The following is a 21,615-nucleotide window of genomic DNA, read 5'->3' as shown; positions in this document are numbered from 1 at the left end:
AAACTCTTTTAAATTTAAAGATAACTGAGATGAAATTAAGCCTCAAAAATTATGCAATATTTGTATTATACATATGGCACTTAATTCTGGTTGTGAATAACTCTATATCTCGGCAAACTATTGGCAATCCTCAGAATAAGTGATCGCATCCATCTCTTAAAGCTGTTAGAAAACAACAAAGGGAAATAGCAAGCACTACTCACACATGAAAGACTGATGCAAAAGCCACTCCACGTGACTTCTCAAAAATCAGTCTCTACTGAACTGTTTCTTTATGAGGGTGTGTATTTTAATAACCTTACAGCTTTTGTCTTTGAATCATAACATTTTATATCATCTGAATTACAGTGTATAAGAGTTCCTACTCATTTTATTCAATTACATAAATAAACTAAATATCCAACTTGTCTATAAAAATCACAATAATCACACTGACAAATATTCTGCCAAAACTATAAAGAACACAGGAGGCAGAGAGATACAGAGAGGAGGAGACAGAGGTATTTTGAAATATTAGTGTCTAGACACGTGATCCATTTTAAACTTCCCAAGACGTCTTATTCCCACACCATTTCATACCATAACGTGCTGGTACTGAACTCTAAACACGTAACTCTTACCCAAAATTAAGTGCATTCGATCTTTGTTTATTTCTGGCAAAGATTTAGTGCTAGGTGGAGTTCCAGGTGTCTGGTTTAACATAATGGATGTAGCACGTTTCTGTGAGTTGGGCATTGCTGCAGCAGTCTCTTCTGTTGACTCTGAAGCGTTAAATCCTGTACTGTTTAGCCAAAGTGCCACTGCATGCAGTATGGGAGCCCAGGAATTTCGGTAATGCAGTCTAGCTGTATCAATTGTTTCTGGAGTGTAAAACGCTCCCCCTGTTAAATTAGCAAAGCAAAGATAAATTCTGAAATTATCTGCAAATAATAGACAAAAAGCACATAGTACTCTAAATTTATTAGATTATTTACTCTGAGTGTATTTGATCATGTACATATTCAGTTGTAATCCTTGTTAGTGACAGTGCATCCCAATTCTCCTTGTGAATGAGCAACATTAGTACTTCTCGTAAGAAAGTGTAATGGCCACAATGGAACAGTAAGCAGTGGGCAAGAAAGGCAGGCAAAGTCATGAGGTCCTGCAGAATTTTTTACATATAGAACACTCATTCTTAACTCAGTAAAATACTGTGACATGGGATCCGCTCTAATCTCAAGGGCTATGTTTTTCTTATAGTAAACATCTTTTTGCATTTGATACCAAAGTATTAGAGGTGTAGAAGTATTCTAAATTCTACAAAGACATGGTATTAAGCAACTCTGTGATTCAAATAAAGAATATCTTCACAGCAGGTTGAAGGAAAAAAGCACACTCAAACTTCAAACATACATTCCAATTACACACAGCCAGAAATCTATCACTTGCATAAAAAAAACCACACCTGCCAAATAATTTACAGAACAATTTTAAAGTCTCAACTAAGGGTCTCTTTCTCTTTTTCACAGCAACACAAAAAGAAATTCCAGTGCTTACCATCTGGTGGAAGCTGGGTAGCAAATTCAGCTGGTAAAGTTAAAAGAGCGTAATCTTTCAGTGCAGCTAACCAGAGACGGCTAAGTGCAGGCAGCTCAGGTTGTACAAGTGTTATCAAACTGTCTGGTGGCAACTCATCTACAGCACCAAAATCATCCTCATCCTCCTCTGTGCTCTTTAAAACACGCTTTGGTTTGGTCTCTGCTTCTTTCTTAATTTTCATGGCAACGACGTACACCTAGAAGGAAGATAGATATGAAAGCACATGCTGTGAGATCCTTACAAGAAAAAAAAGCAGCAGACTTTCCATGTGAAAGTAACAGATTCCATGCAGAGATGACCCACTGGAAAATTACTGTGAAAGAGAGATTTGCAATATAATTAAATTTTATTTAAATATTTTTTCTTTTATTTCTACCAGTATATAATACTTAGGGGCATAAATGGCGCTTTCCTAAAACAATCTGGCTACATGCTTTTTTTCCTTAAAAAGTCTCAATTACTCCTGCTCCACACAGACATAGTGATTTAAATAACTGATTTTATTAAATCAATGTATCCTTATTGCAAAGAGTTCTTTGACCGACATTAAGAGCTACTAGATAAATTAGAGCAATTGTCATTTTCTGGAAGCAGATACGGTATCATAAACACATGCAAATGGCTTTAAACGCGTTACATGAAAACAAGAACATATATATGTTTGGTTTTGATAGATGCTATGAGAAGATAAAAGGATTTTGAAAAACTTAGATAAATATGGGAATAAGCAGAAATACCAGAAAAAATAAACGCCTTTAGAAAAGAAATAGAATAGAAATAAGTGTCTTCACACAACAGATGTGCCATATCAAAGAAAATTACAGTATGGGGTGATTAACATTACACAGCTGAAATGTTAATACTTTTCTTTGTCATTTTAAAAGTAACTTCCAAGAAAATTTAATGAAAAAACCCAAAACCTTAAATACTACACTAAAAGAAACCAAAATACTATTTGTGCAATTACAGTAATTATACGTAGAGCTCTATAGCATGCAAGTAATGTTCCAGGAAGCAAGGCAATATAAGTAGTACTAACTCTGGCTTTTGTAAATAGTCGAAGATTTCTGGTATTCCAGCTATTCCCCAACAATATCTACATTAAGTCTGTAATTTATTATGAACATTTTGCCAATAAGTTAAATGTTTCTATAAATATATTAGCAATAAAATGAGTGCTAAGGAGAATCTCCATCGTCTATGGGATGTGGGGGAAAACATAGTGACAAAGGATGAGGAAAAGGCTGAGGTACTTAACGCCGCCTTTTCTTCAGTTTTTAATAGACCAGTTGTTCTCTGGCTACCCACCCCCCTGAGCTGGAAGACGGGGACAGGGAGCAGACTGAAGCCCTCATAATCCAAAGGGAAATGGTGAGGGACCTGCTAAACCACTTAGACACACACAGGTCTATGGGGCCAGATGAGATCCATCTGAGGGTACTGAGGGAGCTGGCTGAAGTGCTCTCCAAGCCACTTCCCCATTTGCCAGGACTGCTGGTAAATGAGGGAAAGTTCCCAGTTGACTGGAAGTTAGCAAATGTGACACCCATCTACAAGAAGGGCCAGAAGGATGATCCAGGGAAATGCAGGCCTGTCAGTCTGACCTCGGTGCTGGGGAAGTTTATGGAGCAGATCATCTTGAGTTCCATCACGTGGCACATACAGGACAACCAGGTGATCAGGCCCAGTCAGCATGGGTTTATGAAAGGCAGATCCTGCTTGACTAACCTGATCTCCTTCTATGACAAGGTGACACACTTAATGGACAAGGGAAAGGCCGTGGATGTTTTCTACCTAGACTTTAGTAAAGCCTTTGACGCCATTTCCTGGAGAAACTGGCTGCTCATGGCTTGGATGGGCACACTCGTCGCTATGTCAAAAACTGGCTGGATGGCTGGGCCCAAAGAGTCATGGTGAATGGAGTTAAATCCAGTTGGTGGCCAGTCACAAGTGGTGTTCCCCAGGGCTCAGTATTTGGGTCAGTTTTCCTTAATATCTTTGTCAATGATCTGGACGAGGGGATCGAGTGCACCCTCAGTAAGTCTGCAGACAACAAAAAGTTGGGCAGGAGTGTTGAGCTGCCTGAGGGTAGGAAGGCTCTACAGAGGGATCTGGACAGGCTGGATCGATGGGCCAAGGGCAATGGTATAAGGCTCAACAAGGCCAAGTGCCGGGTCCTGCACTTAGGTCACAACCACCCCATGCAACACTACAGGCTTGGGGAAGGGTGGTTGGAAACCTACCTGGTGGAAAAGGACCTGGGAATGTTGGTCAGCAACCAGCTGAATATGAGCCAGCAGTGTGCCCAGTTGGCAAAGTCGTCCAACAGCATCCTGGCTTGTATCAGGAATAGTGTGGCCAGCAGGACTAGGGAAGTGATTGCCCCCCTGTACTTAGCACTAGTGAGGCCACACCTCAAAGATTACGTCCAGTTTTGGGCCCCTCACTACAAGACAGACAGTGAGGTGCTGGAGCATGTCCAAAGAAGAGCAACAAAGCTGGTGAGGGGTCTGAAGAACAAGTCTTATGAGAAACAGCTGAGGGAACTGCGGTTCTTTAGTCTAGAGGAGGTTCAGGGGAGACCCTCTAGCTCTCTACAAATAACTACCTGAAAGGTTGTAGTGAGTTTGGGGCTGGTCTCTTCTCCCAAGTTAACAGGCGATAGAACAAGAGGATATGGCCTCAAATTGCACCGGGGAGGTTTAGATTGGATATTAGGAAAAATTTCTTCAATGAAAGGGTTGTCAAGCACTGGAACAGGCTGCCCAGGGAAGTGGTTGAGTCGCCATCCCTGGAGGTATTTAAAAGACATGTAGATGTGGTGCTGAGGGACATGGTTTAGTAGTGGATTTGGCAGTCCCAGGTTAACAGTTGGACTTGATGATCTTAAAGGTCTTTTTCAACACAAACGACTCTATGATTCTATGACAAACTCCTAGTTAATCAACTGCAATATTTTCCTATAATATATTTTAACATTGTTTTTTTTTGGTTCACGGTTTGTTTGTTTAGTTTTTTTAAGTTTAAGACCAATAACATGGGAGGAAAATCAAAATCTGATAGGGTATGAGTACATACTTTAATACAGAAAAGTGCAGTAAAACGAAGAACAATCGAGCATCACTGTAAACATGGATCAAAGAACAGCAGAAGAAGGAAAAGAGAAAGATATAGAGATGAAAACATCCCAGAAGTGGAACTGCAACAGGTAAGGAGGAGGCCAGGTGCAAGGCTCACTGAACAGCCAGTGAGGTGTGAGGCTGCTGTTACACTGCAAAATCTTTTCAAACTTGTAAAGATTTAATGGTCAATGCTTACCTCAGCCCATGCTTTCAGAACTGCAAGTTTTTCCATAGTAGTTGCACTCTCTCGGTAAAGCTGGCTAGAAGATCCCTTTCCTGCTTGCACTTTATCCAGGGAAGAGACAAGCAGGTTGTGAACTCGGCGGAGATCATTCAGGTCACTTACAACCCCACTTCCTATCCAAGTGCTACATACCTAAACAACAAAGTTTTGAATCATTCTAAGCTAGGAAAAAATGAACAACCTTATAAATGAAAAAGAATCTGTAAGAAAACAAAACCAACCACCACAAAAAACTTAGCAGCTCTCTTCCTGCTTAATATCAGAACACCTGAGGTTTTCCTTTTTTTCTCCCCACCCATGATAACAGAGTTGCTTAGGTGGGTGGTTACAAAAGCTATATTTGCAAAGCATATTACAATGGAACTTAGTAGATATGTGGAAAATGCTTAAAATAGTTTTTTAATCTTCCATAATTAGTTTTTACTCTGTTCCCCAGTGTCTGGTTAAATCATTCAAGTAAAGGGTCATTGCATTCACCATGAAGAATATACTGGACAGCAATCAATAAAAATACATCTCCAAAACCCCCACCTCTCAAAGTGCATATTAAGGCTCCATACTAATAAGCTATCAAGATCATTAACATCAAGAAAACACCTAGAAATGAGTGAGATAAAAGTCTTTAAACAACTGGTCTCTGATCTGGAACCAACAGTACCACATTCTAGAACAATCGATGCCAAACATGGTGCATGGACAGTTGGGTGTTTCCCCACTTTTCTTTTCTTTTGAATTAAATGGACCCATACATTGGCATTAATCCTCTGAAATACATCCACGCCCAGACATAATGCAGGCATCCAGAGAATTTTCGTGCACCTGCTTTTCTACAAAAAGGGACAAATTCTTTCAGAGGAGCTGCGTTGATTCTGGTGGTGATTCGACAAGGATGAGGAAAAGAAGCAAGAACAACCCCATAGAACTCAAGTGGCTCAGGTTTTAGAAACTCTTTTTTCATAGCATTTTTGTCCTATCTCCAATTTATTTATTTTCCTTTTAGACAACCAGTTCCATGAAAGCCTTTGGGGAAGGGCCTTTCATGATCTGGAACGATGGACATATTTAAAGCAAAGTAAACACAAAGAGTATCCTGAAAGCACACAGGACAAGGCTGCTGAAAATCTGTCACAAACCCATAATTAATTCACAGTAGGACTAAGACGAGTTTCATTCCTGCTGCTGGGCAAGTCAACAGCTGTTTCAGTAATGACACAGAACCGTAACAACATCAAACTCATTCAGCACAGCTCATTTCTGTCCATGCAACTTGTAGTGAGCGAGTTAAATATCCAAACCTAATCTCCAGCCATTTGATGCTGAAGTGCACACATCCACTTTGAAACTGGTTGAACAGGGAAGATTTTGACATGTTATAAGGAAAGTTACGTGTTTTCACACAAACGGCCTCTTCCTCTTGCTTTAAATGCACAGAAGCTTTCTGTAAATTGAGGATAATATTCTTTCTTATGTATAGATTACAAATTATGCCATATTTGATCTGTCTTTAAAATTTTGCTGGAAATTAAGAGCAGAAAGCAACAACCTAAAATCACAGTCCTGCTGGACCAAGATATACTAAACAAAACTCACCAAGTTATCGTATTAAAATTGATGTTTGCATAGCTAATAAAACCGTTGCTTTAAACTACAGTAGTAATTTAGTTGTGTAAGCCACATACCAGATACCACTACAGCTATGTTGCCGACAGCTGATTTAAACTACAGTAGCAGAAGATCACACACAAGAAAAAACACACACGCATAAAAAAAAATAAAAATCTTTTACTGAATATTCACTCACAGGTTGTTACTATGACTGCAGTGAGAACACTCAGATCTCCTAAAACCTAAAACACAGTACTAACCCGAACGGAAGTTTAGTGTTTAAAAGGAAATTATTAGTAATCCAAATATTTGATCAGACTGAAAGGCATGTCAATAAATACATTACAATTGCTCTCATTAAACAAGGGTGGGGTTTTCCCCCCCCCCTTTTTTTTTCCTTTTAGCAACAAGTGCAGAATTGCCATGAAGACATGATTAGTTTCAGAAAGACTAAATATTTTCTAATGTAGCTCCCTAAAAGGTCTTCTGCACTTGTGAGGAACAAAATATATTACTAGGAGACTCAAAAGATGTTGGGAAACCATCATGGCTTAGGTTTACAAAATTTTTCCAGCCATCTGCTCCTACTTTTCTTCTGTATCCTGGTTCCAAAGAGAAGAAAAATCAGTTTGGCTTATACTATCTGAACATTTTTCTCTGTACCTGGCAGGCCTTTGCAGTTATATCAGACGGTGTATCTTGGGAAAAAGCTGGCCTCAGAGCAGCTCCAACCTGTTGACAGGAAAAAAAATTAAAAAATCCAATTAAAACAGTAGTGACACAACATTCTTCATCTCACCTTGTTTAAGGCTCCAGCACATATACAAAACAACCAAGAAAAGACTGACAATTTTGGCATTATAGTTACACCCCAAACTTATCCTTGCTGTGTAGCAGACATTTGCAGTAGTATTCTTTAAACAACAAAAAAATGTCCTAAACCCATTTTTTCCTGCTTGCCCATTGCCTTTGTAAACTTCAACGTCTGTCAAATATGTGGTATTAGCTTTCTTCTGTAATGAGTATCCTCTTAATCATGGAAATATTAGATTAGATTAGAGGATACTACTTTCTGATGTCCAGAGGAATAATGATGTGAAATCAAATGTTTATGGTTGTATTTGCATCGAGTTCCCAAAGTATTCCCAAATACTGAGAAAAAAGCCTTTTAGGCAGTTGTTACAAGGCAGCGGGGAACCAAGTCAGCACTACAGAAGGAAGAAGAAAAAGGCAGGAAGTGAAAAGATTGAAAGCTTGCCTTTAAAAAGTATTTGCAAAGATCTTGAAAACACAGTGAAGACAAAGGAGGTGAAAGAGTTAAGCTATGCAACAAAATAAAGCAATAATACCCCAAAATAAATCTTCAACTGCCCACCTCCCATTCCTATACTTTTGTAGTTTTAATTTAAACAGAAATATATTCATTAATTCCCAAGAAAACAGATTTTTTAGATTCAATCTGGAACTGAATCAGCGTTATTTTCCAACTCCTAATTCTACAAATAAAATGTCACTCTTGCCAAAAATTAAGTGTAACTTGTAATATTTGGCTTTCAAGAATCAATAGCTACTGAATTTTTACTTTCATCAGCTACTAATTTACAGTAAGTAGGAAAACATACAAAAATAAATTTTGAAGAGGTAAATAAGAGTGTCCTCACTACATTTTCACACACAAAAATCTCTTCACAGGTCTTCTGAAGTTACAAAATGTTCTCAAAGCTAACACTGGCATGTTGGCATAGTTAGACAACGTCCTGAACTTATAAAGGATGTCTCACATTAGCCTGATACTGCTCCAGTATCACATGGCCTGGAAACTCTGGCTCAGGAACTGATGCAAATTTCTTGATAATGTCTTCAAGAGCTTGAAGACCCGCCATTCGTAACTGGTTGCTGTGATCAGTCGCAGCCATGAACGCCATTCGAATAAGGTCAGAGAGATGCAGTACTAAGAAGTCATCTTAGAACAAAAAGGAAAGAACTATTTAGTAACTTAAAAGATAGCTAACATGACAGGTATTCATAACATTTTCCTCATTGACATGTACAAATTTTACCTATTCTTTTTCAAAGGTCCACATTGAGGGTATGGAAGAAGGCAGGATAGAACGTAACCTATGTTTGTTTGGGTTTCCCAACCCACTTTAAGTGATACAAGGACTTTTATTCCTAAAACAACCTTAAAAATTAAGCACAAATTTAAAACAAAATGAAATAGATGATATATAGAAATTGCATTGAATAGAGTATGTAAATGTGGCTGAGTATCCTAGAAGAAATGAGAACATTTAGTAAAGCTAATTTTAGTGATCCCCCTCAACCTACAGAAAATCTTCAAGGCAATCCGTGTTCGAGTCCTATGCTTATAGTGACCCCTGCTGATAAAGAAAAACCTCATCAACACCTAAACATCTAAAAACCAAGTATGCCTCCAGTTCTGCTCCCAAAAGCCACTTCCAAGACTAAGTAAGCAGCAGACAACATGCAGAAAGGAACAATATATAACTCACTAACATTTCTAAAAGGATTATTCTTTTCTATTTATTCATTTTCTTTCCTTACTCTCAATTTTAAATTATGAGATGTTGTACAACTAATATGAAAATAAATTGTTTAAAAACAAAAGCCACAAATTATGAAAGCTCTACATATTTTCAAGCCTCAAGGTAGAAAAGTTTATTTTGTAGCTGAAACTTTTCAGAGGCATGCCAGTAAAAAAAGACTGGAAATCACTTAAAGATTACCAAATGGTAAAGTCTGCACTTACTTTTTCAGACCATCACAGACATCAGTAAAATTTATATATTTTGGAAGGTGAAGCTGGGGAGGTAGAAGTTTGCTGAGTTTTCCTTTTTACAATGACACCAAACACATGAAGTTCACTTTAAACAAATTCAGAGATGTAAATTCTCAGGATTATTATATGCAATCCTCTGCAGGATCCCATAAGCAGCAGTTATTTCATGATTTTCTCTATAATACAATGCCTTCTCAAAATAAACTTTCCCAAAACTCTTCCTTATGTGTCTTGAAACAGTGACTTCAGCCTCAAATCCCATCAGAAACACAATTCCCACAAAGCCAATGCACAGTGCGGAAACCAGACTGCAAAGCAACACAAGCAAAGACTTAAAAAATCTCCGTATCATAACGGACACCTTCAACAACATAGACACTAAAATCTGTTAATCCCATGCATTCTAGGGTGCTCGTGGTATTTATTCTACATACACAGTCCTCATGAACCCTACATAGGTGAAAGCAAACAATCACTATGCACCAGAACCAATACACATGGACAACTCAAGGACAGAAACCTCTCACTATCCATTAGAGAAACATTTATTCACAAAACAACTGTCATCTCTGACCTCTCAATTCTGATCCTCTAACTCATAAAAGTATCGTCAAAACATGAGCTCTAAAACTAACATTAATCACTCTCATGGATACCAAAAGAATGAACCGGCTCTGTGTTTTACTATAACTCCCTCCCACATCCCTCACTCCACAAGCAATGCCACACACAGCAATAACTACCTGGCCTTATCTTTTTTTCTTTCCTAGCATCCTCAGTCTGGAGATGTTAAAATAATCTCTGAAGTCTTCAGTCATTGCTGTCATTATGTTAAACTCAGAGAAACTGTTCCCAGCTCACCCTTAGCTAGAAGTTTACTGCTTTTATTTCAGACTGGAGAAAAGGTTTGCAAATTTAAGGGGTTTTTTTTTCCAAGCAGATCAGTCTGTCAGAATTTATATCCTCCAACAAATCTCATTGTGTTCGTGGTACAGTAACTAGAATGGTTATACAACTACAGTTTTATTGCCTTTTGCTGTCCGTTTCCTTTGCTTTTAGTCATTTGAAAGAAAATACAACTGCTTATATTTTTTTCCAGGTTGTGTAATCTTGGGCTGTAAAGAGGTGTCAAAAATTTAAAAAATTAAAACCAAAACCAAACATGCACATTCTGTAATTACTTTTTGGGTTTTTAAGTCTGGCCGAACGAGCCAGTGCCAGATCAAAGTGCGCCTTGTTCGCATTCTCACACAGCATGATAACTCGGCACAGACAGTCTGCTGCAAACACACGAGTTGCCCAACGAGGTGCTACAGAAGGCTTGGATTTGTCCTCTTCACCCAAGGTGGTAAACATTGTGTCATCATCCATCTCATCCTTCTTCTCCAATTCCTCATCCTTGCCTCCTCCCAAGGGAGCAGCAGTGCTCATGTCTACAACAGAATCCCACTGTTACAATCCACAGAAGACAGCTAAGGACATATTAAAGACTTTCCTTAACACTCAGATTCAAAACAGACTAATTCTTCTGTTGAAACAACAATATTTGAAAAACATAGAAAGGCATAGGAGTTGAACAAGTGTTTTTCACCTCTAATCTGGGCTATATTACTCTTTATTTGGCTTAAATGATATGAAATAAATTCCTGTAACATTAATTCTCTACAGGTAACAACTATAGCTGAATCCCATATCTGAACGTCTCACTTTTGGAAATTAACCTATTAAATTGACAATAAACAGGGTAAGGCAATTACCAGGCTCAGAATCAAAGAATCAGTTTGGCTTTGAACTACACAGCTCCTGTTTCAAGTAAAAGCTATAGTACACATTAAACTGAAACAAAACTAAAAAGTTCCATGCCATGGGACAGGTATGCAGCCAAGTAGGTAGTTTATGGCACCCACAAATCTGCTTAGCATTCAAAAAAATTCTTTTCTCCAAGTGTGTGCCCTGTTTTCTAAGTATGCTGTGAGATTTCATTTCAAGGAAATAAAAATACTTCAGGGATGACATTAAAAAAAACAAATCCAAACAGGGACGAAAACCAACTCACCAAACGTGCATATGTAGTTCTGCTATTCAGAAACAAGAACATAAAATCTCATTGGCAAGCTCTAAATTAGCAAAATGCCAAGATACTGACAAAAAATTATTCTAGCAATAATTACAGGAGAATGAGAAGAGATTATTGTGAGGGTAACCCACCCCAACTAAGGTATGCTTCTTAGAAAGTCTAAATTTAAGCATCTGAAGAGCCAAGACATTCAATAAAGAGAGAAAGGGGCTATGGCAAATCTAACATGGATGAAGCCAATACATAAGAGTGTGTTGAGAAGGCTTCCAGGACCTTAGGTGTCTGATTTGTAAATCTCTGCGTAAAAGGCAAACCAGATTTTGTTCACATGCCAGTTAGTTGGATCAAAGCACTTCAAAATTAAGTTGCTGGCTTATTAAAGTACAGAGAAAAATTTATTTGAATAAGGTTCTCTTGGAGATTATTTCACCTACTAATAAATAAATAAGAGACTGGACAACCACATTAAAAACTTTAAAACCCATCCCACATGAAATAAGAAAACGACATGCCAACTTCAAACTCAGGAAACAAGGTTTTTCTCACTGGGCAGATATGTGGTAGCTACATTGCATAAGGAAATCATTGGTAGCATTACTCATCAGTAAACGTAAAGCTGGCAACATTTAGAACACTTAGAGTTCAGGATGAACTCACAGCATGCCAATAAACAAGAATAAATACAAAGGAAATGAGCAGAATCTGCGTCACAACCATCCTACAAGCTGAAAAACAGGAATAAGGTGTCAGAGGACAAGACCTTTGCAAACAAGTCTGCAAAGCTGAACAGGCAGCAAAAGTTTCATCACCATGGTAACCCACCATCACATCAGTAACTAACGAAACCTCATAAAAGAAAGCTCAGAGTGTGTACAGCACTCTTCTTTCTGCATGGTCCTGATGTATAAAGGCTAAAAAGAATATGTCTGCTTTCACTAAGACACTGAAATGTCAGAGTAATAATCACACTGCTTCTCCACTGGAAATCCTACTTTAAGGCAGCTAACTATTTAATCTTAAAAATGGTATTTTAAAACTTAACATAACATTGATGGCACTTTTTTAAAGCAAGTTTTAATGCACTATAATCAAAGTTCTATATACAATATAAGCTATATCTTAACTAGGATAAAAGACAAGCTCCAAACTAATATTGCCAGAAGATGCTAATATTAAGAACATACTGTCATTTATGTGAACACTAAGAACACTTACCACTGGAAGCTGCAAGGACATCCTTACAAAGCATTAGCCAGTGAGAAAGGTTTTCTACTGCTAGCGATGAAAGCATATGTCCCAGAGTATCGTGGATATCTGAGCACAACTTCCGATCAGTCTCCCGATCCAACATTCCAAAAAGGACACCTTCGAGTCCTGTCTCTGTTATATTAACCCCTTGATGCCGGGAATGAGCATCTCGCCGAGAACTAGCTCCTGGTGCAAAAGGATTCATATCTGCAAAGCGATAATGAGAAATCTTTTCTGAAATCAGTAACTCAGTTTTAAAATTTGGAATAACAGACTAGAATTGGACATCAAGTATTTCTGTGTGTATAGTTCAGGCAATGATACACCAAGATGTTACTGAATTTCTTCTGAATTAACACTAGAAAGATTTTAATAGAGCAATTCGTTTAATTTACTTTTCTTAATTTACTTTCTGCAAGGCAAATAACACCTTTATTACTTTAAAAAAAAAAATCTGTCTCTCCAAGATACATACACTACAAATTTGTAAAAAAAACCTAATAGTATTGGACTCTCTAGAGTCTTTCCAGAGACAGACTTCACTGATGTGATTTAATACAAATAAGCTCACAATTCTATGTTTGTATGAAGACTGCTGATCAACACTGTTGAGCCTCCCATTTTCAGAATAAAATAATACATGTAAGAATTGAAACTGCCAGCAAAGTCCACAGGCTTTGCAGACATGCTGCTAATGGAATATAACACCACCAGGTATCTCAATCAAACAGCATATGATTAAGTAAATTTTCAGAAGAGCAAGACTTAAAATACCAGAAAAACTGTAAAATGTTTCCACTGTGTATGTACTGCATTCCCTATTTGATTGCCAGTCTTAATGGGACAGAGAAGTTTAAATTTGAACTTATTAATTCAAGGGGTAAGCAGGGATGTGGCCAGAAGTTATCAGAGCTGGAAGGGACAGGTTTAATTTTTTGTTCTGTTGTTGGGGCAGGTTCTTGGTTTTGTTTTTTTCCCCCTCTCTGAAGGCAAACCACACATACACACACATCATAAAAAAGCTACATGAAAGAAATACTTACTGATGCCATTGTTTTCTTTGTCTCCAGCATTTTTTGCTAAGCTCATGGCATATTCACATACTTCTGCTGCTTCCCTCTGAGCAAGCTGTCGTAAACATGCAACTGCAGCCCGGCGAAGCAGCAAGTGGGAGCTGCACAAATGAACCTAAAAATCAGAACCATTACAGGTGAGTGAACTGCTGCACCCCCACATCAATAAATCAGTGCTGCTAAGAACTAACAGCATTCTACTTTTCAATTATATACTCATGTGGGAGCTGCTGGGTACCAAGCTCTTTACAAGACCTTGAAAGTTAAGATGTAAGCGCTTTTTATAATGTAAAAATATGAAAATAAATCTGACATATACAGAGCTGACAGCTGTTATCTGGTTAAAGAGATAAGAGCTTAAATATTGAACTACTGCGCCAGTGTGATTTAGACTAATTAGACTTTCCAATCTGTTACACTCTTCAGTACTACTCAACCTCCTATTCTGCTATACCTGTAAATCACATCCTTTTAAACAAAAAGCCATCATCAGGTGCACCACAGCTATCATAAAAACTTTGATTTCAAACTTGTACCAGAATTTATAGCATAAGTTTTAGTCAGTGCCTCTCAATAAGAAAGCTTCAGATTTTTTGCTAACCAACACTGGCTTCTAATTCCTTTTGAACCACCTCAAGTACAAGCAAATATTTTTCTTATAGAAGAATGGTGCATGGTCCCTATTTTCCTGAGAGGAAGTAGCTACACAAAAAACTCTATGTTTTTCCACAGTGGAAGAGATGAAGAGTGCTCTTTAAGAAACTCTGATTCTTTATTTACCCTGGGGAATTTGTTTTTAATAAACCAAATACACATTTGCTTTCTCAGTATTAGGTTATTATGTGGATGGAAATTGCTTTCCTAAATGAAAAGGTTGTATAGTTTATAAAGCATTTTAACAGTAGATCTTTATTCCACATATGAATATACAACATTTTAGTCCTAAAAAAACAAGCATATTTTAAGAACCTCTAAATATTACACTGAGGCTGTTTTAATGGAACTAAAACACAGAACATTTGAGGGATTTAATTAATGGAAAGAATATTGCACATTTTAAGTTACAAAACAAACCACTAGTGGTTATGAAACCACTGGAGGGATGGGGCGGGGGGGGCGGTGGGGGAAGCATGTAACAATGGGAGGATGCCCTAGGGAAAGTCTGGATGTCAGACTAAGAAAAAGACCCAATGCAGACATTAGCAGGATTGTATTCCTTCAGGTAACACAGAACCACCAGTTCCACAAAGAATGACACCAAGAACTTTGGAAAACATCCAACAGACATTAGGGAGAAGCTTTTCAGATTTCTCCGTATTGGACTACTGAACCCTCTAAAAAATAAATTTTTAAACCAGTAGTAATAAAAAAAAAACAAAAAACCAAACACCACACCAAGAAACAACAACCCACACCAAAATGCACACCCACACACAACACCCTTCCTCTTAAAGTCGTATTTGGTATGCCTCGGATTCCAGCCTCTGCCGCACTTCCAGGCTTAAGCCAGGACTTGCTGACAGAACACTAATGGAGGGAGAAAGCAACGCAAACAGCAGCAGCACAAGAATTTGAATGTCAGCATCTACTATGCTGACAGTACTAAAATAAATGCAAAATCTCCTACCTTTCCCTAGCTCACGCACTTCCCTCTATGTGTGCAGTTGGAGGAAACGGAGCGTTTCAACATCTGTTTTACTCAGTTATATTGTATATAAATGCTTGCTATCTTGTGCTATCTAGGGTGAAAGAGACTCAGACTCTATGACTTCAATTTGGGCAGCATTCTGAAAAGATCTAAAACAGCTTGGGGAGAGGCATCCTTTTACTGCACTCACATGTTTTTGCAAGTGTGACTTGTTTATTACATATGGGTATCCTTAACATTTTGCTAAGCACGTACATCAAACTTTGAGAAACCAAAGGGCTGCATTTTGTACTCACACAGAGACTGGGAACCAGACTGGACAGGTTGACATGCCGTGGTGCAAACATATGAAGCTGCTGAAGGCAGGATATGGCAGCTGCCTGAACAAGTGAGTCTGAATGGTCTTGTGTGATTGCACATCCCACCAAACAGGAAGAACGGATTGTTGAAATTGTAGCTCCATTACCTAATGATGTAATATGATATCCTTAACACAGCATAATTTTTGTACGACAACTGTAGACTTTAAACATTTGAGAAACAAGAATTTTAAAGCTTTAGAGTTCAGATTAACATGCAACTTTTCTGAATTCCCAACACAAATTAGTATCTACACAACTTCAAAGAAACACTACACAGTGTTTCAACTTCTACTTTTTAGCTCAGTTAAACAATGTCCTGTCCAAATGAAATTTTGGATCAGTGATCTTCAGTCAGAAATATTTTAAGAATATCTTCCCAAGACATGAAACCAGTAAAATTATCTGAATTTCAATTTTGAAAGCCTCTTTCGTTCTATACATATGGGCAACATTTTATGCACTGAGCCATTTCCTAAAATAGCAGATAACACTTAGGCTAGCATACATGTAGGCAGGTGATTTTAGTTAGCTCAATCATATGAATTGCACTGCTCTAATAGGACAAGGATTCAAAAGAACAGTATTTAATTTGAGAAATAATCCCTCTCTATTTTAAGAATTAACCTTCATCAGGTTTATAAAAAAATCTTGACTTACAGAAAAAAGTAACCTGCAGAAGACATTCTACATAAGTTATTTATTTAAAAAGCTAGTGACACTCCAAATCAAAAAGTTAACACATAACAAGCAGATACAAAACCTCCATTAAATCATCTAGAAATTTTTCATAATGAGAAATTTAAGCTCAGTTATTTAGAGTTAAAATTTCACTAATGGCTGTCTCTCTGTCACTGCATCAAAGATGATCCTATAAATACTCCTAAAAAACAGGTCCGTGGTTTTGCCATCGGAGACACAGAATTTCAGATAGTGTTTGGCATGACGAAAATCTTATTCTCTACAGTAAGGTACCATGATCTAAGAATATCAAGAATGAGTGGAAATGAGTTATAGTTCACAGCATTATCAATGATGTCAAGCTTAAGATATTGCCAGCAGCTAAAAATAAAATCAACATGTTTTGAGAAAGCAGAGGAAAAATCTTGCCTCTCGCCCCACCTATACACCAAAATAGGGGCAAAACACGCAGCGAGGGTTTCTTTCATCTTTTACCTACCATGCAAATTTGCCACTAGCCAGAACACAATACACCACTGCAACTTCTTTGTATAAATCTCAAACTGCAATCAAAAAAGCGCTAAGCAATAATAAGTAGGATCAGAAGTGAGGTTGCTTGCAGGATTGTAACTAAATTTGTCAACATCCCCCTGCCCCCCCAGCTGCAACGAACAAAAATTTATTTGCTTCCTTTTCAGACTGCAATATATTATCTTTGTACAAGTTAGATTTTTTGTCTTCTCTTCAAATTCCCACTAACCTTGCAGCTCAGGCCCAACAGTAGTTATTATAGCTCCAAGACATCGGCCTAAGCATTGATGTACTTCCGTATGCGATGGCGGAACAGTTAAGAGCAGAGTAAGAACTAGAGAAAGCGTTGGTTCCACATATCCCCGGTACATTGGTCCACTAGAATCTACTATCAAGGCAAGTGAATGGAGAGACCAGGTCTATCAAAAAAACCAAAGGAATATTTTTCAGTAATACATTTAGGAAATTTAAACAAACTTTGTATGCAGACTGAGCCTAGCTCTGTATGTCCTTGCTTAAAAAACGTTTACTTAGCTTCTCTATAACGCTTGTCAGTATGAATTAACGTGACCACTTGCAACTGCCTGCTTAACTAACAATAAGATTACATTTTAATTGCAGTACACATTTGCGATTCTGTACTGTAAGACTTTGTAAGGGAAGTTCCACTTTTTTCATGCTCCCTGGCACACGCTACATCTGTATGATTTGTCTTACCTGTGACAATCTCTACTAAAGAACATCTGAATAGGTAATTTAACATTTAATTTTAATCCTGAACATTTTAAACTAGTTTTGTGATGATTGTGTTTTTTACCTGGACTTCAGGAGAGGTTCCATCTTGTGCCAAAGCCAAGAGAATACTGACACTAGTTTTCAGATGCTGTCCAGAACCAATTCCACCAACATATCGATGGAGACAGCCCAGAGCCAAAGAATGGCCTGTTCTTGATACAACATCTCGAGCAGATTTTAACCTATCAATATTTAAATAAAAGGAAATCATGTAATTTACTAAGTTTGTTACAAAGAACCCTTCAAGTTCCATAACAGTGCAAACAACTAACAGAATTTTGCAGGCCATCTTACAAGACCTTGAGAATCCTTAACAATAAAAGCAAAAACAATGTTTTTAATCTATACTGCTATTAAACTGGATTACATATAAGGCAAGTTAAAAAAAATTAATAGTTATTTTCTTTCTTCCTGGTCAGAACTTGACATTTTAGATGAAGAAGAGTTTTGGAAGCCAAAGAATATACGAAAAGCACCTAGTGTATACCAATGTTTCACAGCAGACTAATTTAACAATCAGAAAAGTCATTGCTAGACCACTCCAGTGAAAAGGAATCAAGAATGGAAAAATGACAACACATATTGAGAAATTACAAAGAAATCCACAGCTATGTCTTCCACGGCAAAGTCAACTGAATAACTTTTTAATACAGCAGCCGCCTTCTACAGCTGAGTTCTATGACTTTTCAAATAAAGCTTGTGGTTTTGTTTTTTTTTTTTAAATAGTGTTTTATTAATGAAACTAAACCAGAATGAATTGCATTCTGAACGACCTAGTTGTAAGAAGCAATGACTTGTTGAGTATTTTCAACAATACTTCTGCTTCTGAATGCATGTCACATACATAACTTTTTAATTTAAACCTTCTAGGGGTGGGGAAGGGAGAGAACAGAAGGATGTCCTAATTAGAACAAAGAAAGATAATTTTTTTCTGCCCAGGTTGTCTGTGTGTGAGAGGCAAGCATGCTCTTAGACGTCAGTGAACAACAAAGTAAATGCAACTCTCAAATATAAAAAAAAAATTACTTGACAGTGTCAACAGACTGGCAATCATTAACAACTTGAATCCTAGATAAGAATCCAAGGAAATAGTCCCAGTAACTGAAATTCAAGGAAAGACAGTAAAGATGATGTACTTTATTACAAGATGAGATGATAGGAAAAATTGAATTACCCAGAGGTAGAAGAGCTGGACTGAGGCTATGTGCATGCAGCCTGGCCAGCCAAAAACATGGGCTGCAGCCCTGAATCAGGCGCATTCTGATTCACAGATAGGCTGATGTCTTAAGTTAAAGCTGAAAATTGGGAAACATGTTGTCTTGTTATATCTACCAGACATCTTTCTAAAGACCTGAGATTAACAACAGAACATGGAAAAAATTATGGGCCAGCAGATAAGTTAAATCAATATGTAAAGAGGATGTTTTGATGAAACAGAACCATTAACGCACAATTCATATTACACACATACTTAGTGTAAGCTATGTTTATCTATCTGAAGCAGTTTAGGCACCTTAAGTAACTCATCAAAAACTATTCATTGGTATCATTTCACATCCCAAGTAGTTTAACAACTCGGCCTTTATTCCTGGAAGAATCACATAAAATAAATCAAAAAGAGAAGACTGTTTGTTAGATCTACATAATCATAGCAATCAAGTATGAAGAGAATAATCAATATGGCATTTAGTAGAGGAATCTTCCAAACTATGTTAAATTATATTCTTATTTCCTTTTTTGAATCAAAACCAACTTACTTATCAAAACTGTATTGAGCCATTCTAGCAATGAAAGAGGCTTCTCCAACTACTTGAGCCATTCTGCCAAGAGCTTCGCCTGCTGCACATCTCAAAATAGGGTTCGGATTATCAAGGGCACCCATTACCAGTGTCAGAGCAGATTTACGGACTTCTTCTGGTCCTAATGTGCTTTTATTCTCAGCTAAACCCTACAAGAAAAAAAAAATACGAAAAAGCATTCCAAAGCAGGGGAGAAAGGGAATACATATTGATATCTTCAATTAAAAATCATGCACTTTTATTTTTGCTTAAATTTGTGGTCTTTTATCCTAAAATATACCAGTTGAAAATATTTAAAACTTAAAATCAACAATATACTCAGCCTTATGTTTGCTAACACAATACCTATTTCACATACAGGAAGACCTGTTGCACCAGTCTCTTACCAAACGTATTACCGTGCTACAGGCACCTTCGTGCTACTGAATCTGAGCTAGCTTTACACAGATACTCCAGAAAAAAAGAAGCTCTAAAATCTAACTGCAACATCTCTTTCTGTCAGACAGGAAAACCACAGCTCAGTTATGTTTCTGCAATGATCTCTTAAAGACATTTTGGGTAGATGAAAAAATTTTTTCTTCTTAATCACATGTTTGCAAACATACAGCCTGTTACGTGAACATTCTACAGAACACTAGCACTAAACACCGCTTCTGCGGCTTCCCTGGTTCCCAAATTTCATTAATTGCACATCACCTTTCACTACTACTTTCAAAACGTCTTTTACTTTGGGAAAAATAATTAAACCGATGCAAAAATACAAACACTGCACATAATATAGAGGAAGAAGTTGATGGCTCTACCACAGATTCTCATTTTTTGTTCTGAAATCCTCATTTCAGCTCTAGGAATTTTGACAATTCTTTGGCCATTTGGCATGGCATGGGAAATTCCAGGCATCTGTCTCAGAATCTACTTTTCAACTTGTAGCAACATGGTTCACGCATCTAAGATCAAAGCAAGGAAAAGAGATGCTGTTTTGCCAATGATGTGCTCATCAACACAGAGCCTCAGTAACAAATAACTTAAATTAGGCAGCCATTTTTTTGTATGGCAAAAGTCAGACAAGAAGAATCTCATCCAATCTTTAATTACAGACTGGCACTTCTATAAGGGTAGCTTCCTCAGTGCACAGGACACTTAGTTGCTCTGAAGATGAACAAGGATGACGATGACAGATGTTGTCCAACAGAATCGTGAACTGGGAACTATATAAAACAGCAGCAGGAAAAAACTAGAAATGCCTTAAGAAATTTGACTAGAAAGAAAATCCTACACTCTAAAACACCATGCAAGTCACTGAAACTAAGTATTTCTCAGGAATATTATTTGTGACTTGCTGTCTAGCTTCCTGACTTGATAGCATGAGGTTGAATTTCCAAGTGTAGCTAGAGAACACAGAGCTGTAACTAAAGTCAGTGGGACCAGACGTAAGCATCTAGAGTTCTACGCAATTTAGGGAGTCTTAAGAAGAAGACTCTTAAGAATTAAGACATCCAAAGTGGAAAACCTAAATCTATTTTTGTTTTTGTTTCCATGAGCCTCATCTGGACGCTACTCTGACATGAGGGGTTTTTTGAGGATATATGAAAGAGTACTTAAATCCACGAGTACAGTGCAAATAAAACTATAGGATTGAAAAAGGAAATAAAACAAGATAAGACTGAACACCATAGAATACTGACTACATGAGCCTCATCTATTCTCTGTACTGATACATGCAGACAAGAGCTCAGCTACTATCTGAAAAAACTTCAATTTCGTGTTTTCAAACTTTTGAATGCTTAAGAGGTAGCTTTAGTAATGTTATTCTAACAACCTTTTGTATCAAATACAAATTGATGAATCAAACTGAACTTTGGCATCCTCTACAAGTTTACGAGTTTTACCTTCAAGGCACTAAGAACAGCAGTAAAGATATTAAGCTGCACAGCTTGTTGCCGAACACCTTTAGCCTGCTTGACACATTCAGCAAAGTGATCCAACATTTGTAATCTAAAACAAAGGGAAGACATCATTTAAGTGATATTCTTTCAAAATACAAACTGAAACACA

General features: G+C 37.4%; 1 protein-coding gene across 3 annotated transcripts in view; it reads right to left on the bottom strand.

Annotated features, from left to right (window-relative positions):
* The window catches only part of HEATR5B (HEAT repeat containing 5B), a 59,505-nt gene that overhangs the window by 18,317 nt on the left and 19,573 nt on the right, over positions 1 to 21,615 (bottom strand). For all 3 annotated transcript variants that reach the window (XM_063328830.1, XM_063328829.1, XM_063328831.1), the window contains exons 17-29: positions 21,450 to 21,555; positions 19,519 to 19,709; positions 17,784 to 17,943; positions 17,196 to 17,385; positions 15,692 to 15,861; positions 13,718 to 13,862; positions 12,642 to 12,881; positions 10,531 to 10,782; positions 8,331 to 8,512; positions 7,213 to 7,281; positions 4,897 to 5,076; positions 1,537 to 1,774; positions 621 to 881 (exon numbers count right to left, since the gene is read on the bottom strand). In XM_063328830.1, the coding sequence (XP_063184900.1) occupies positions 621 to 881; positions 1,537 to 1,774; positions 4,897 to 5,076; positions 7,213 to 7,281; positions 8,331 to 8,512; positions 10,531 to 10,782; positions 12,642 to 12,881; positions 13,718 to 13,862; positions 15,692 to 15,861; positions 17,196 to 17,385; positions 17,784 to 17,943; positions 19,519 to 19,709; positions 21,450 to 21,555 (2,384 nt within the window). The remainder of the gene's footprint in view (positions 1 to 620; positions 882 to 1,536; positions 1,775 to 4,896; positions 5,077 to 7,212; positions 7,282 to 8,330; positions 8,513 to 10,530; positions 10,783 to 12,641; positions 12,882 to 13,717; positions 13,863 to 15,691; positions 15,862 to 17,195; positions 17,386 to 17,783; positions 17,944 to 19,518; positions 19,710 to 21,449; positions 21,556 to 21,615) is intronic.

This window comes from Chroicocephalus ridibundus, chromosome 3 (assembly GCF_963924245.1).
Source record: "Chroicocephalus ridibundus chromosome 3, bChrRid1.1, whole genome shotgun sequence".
NCBI classification, from domain to species: Eukaryota; Metazoa; Chordata; class Aves; order Charadriiformes; family Laridae; genus Chroicocephalus; species Chroicocephalus ridibundus.
This window is presented reverse-complemented; position numbering and strand designations above follow the sequence as displayed.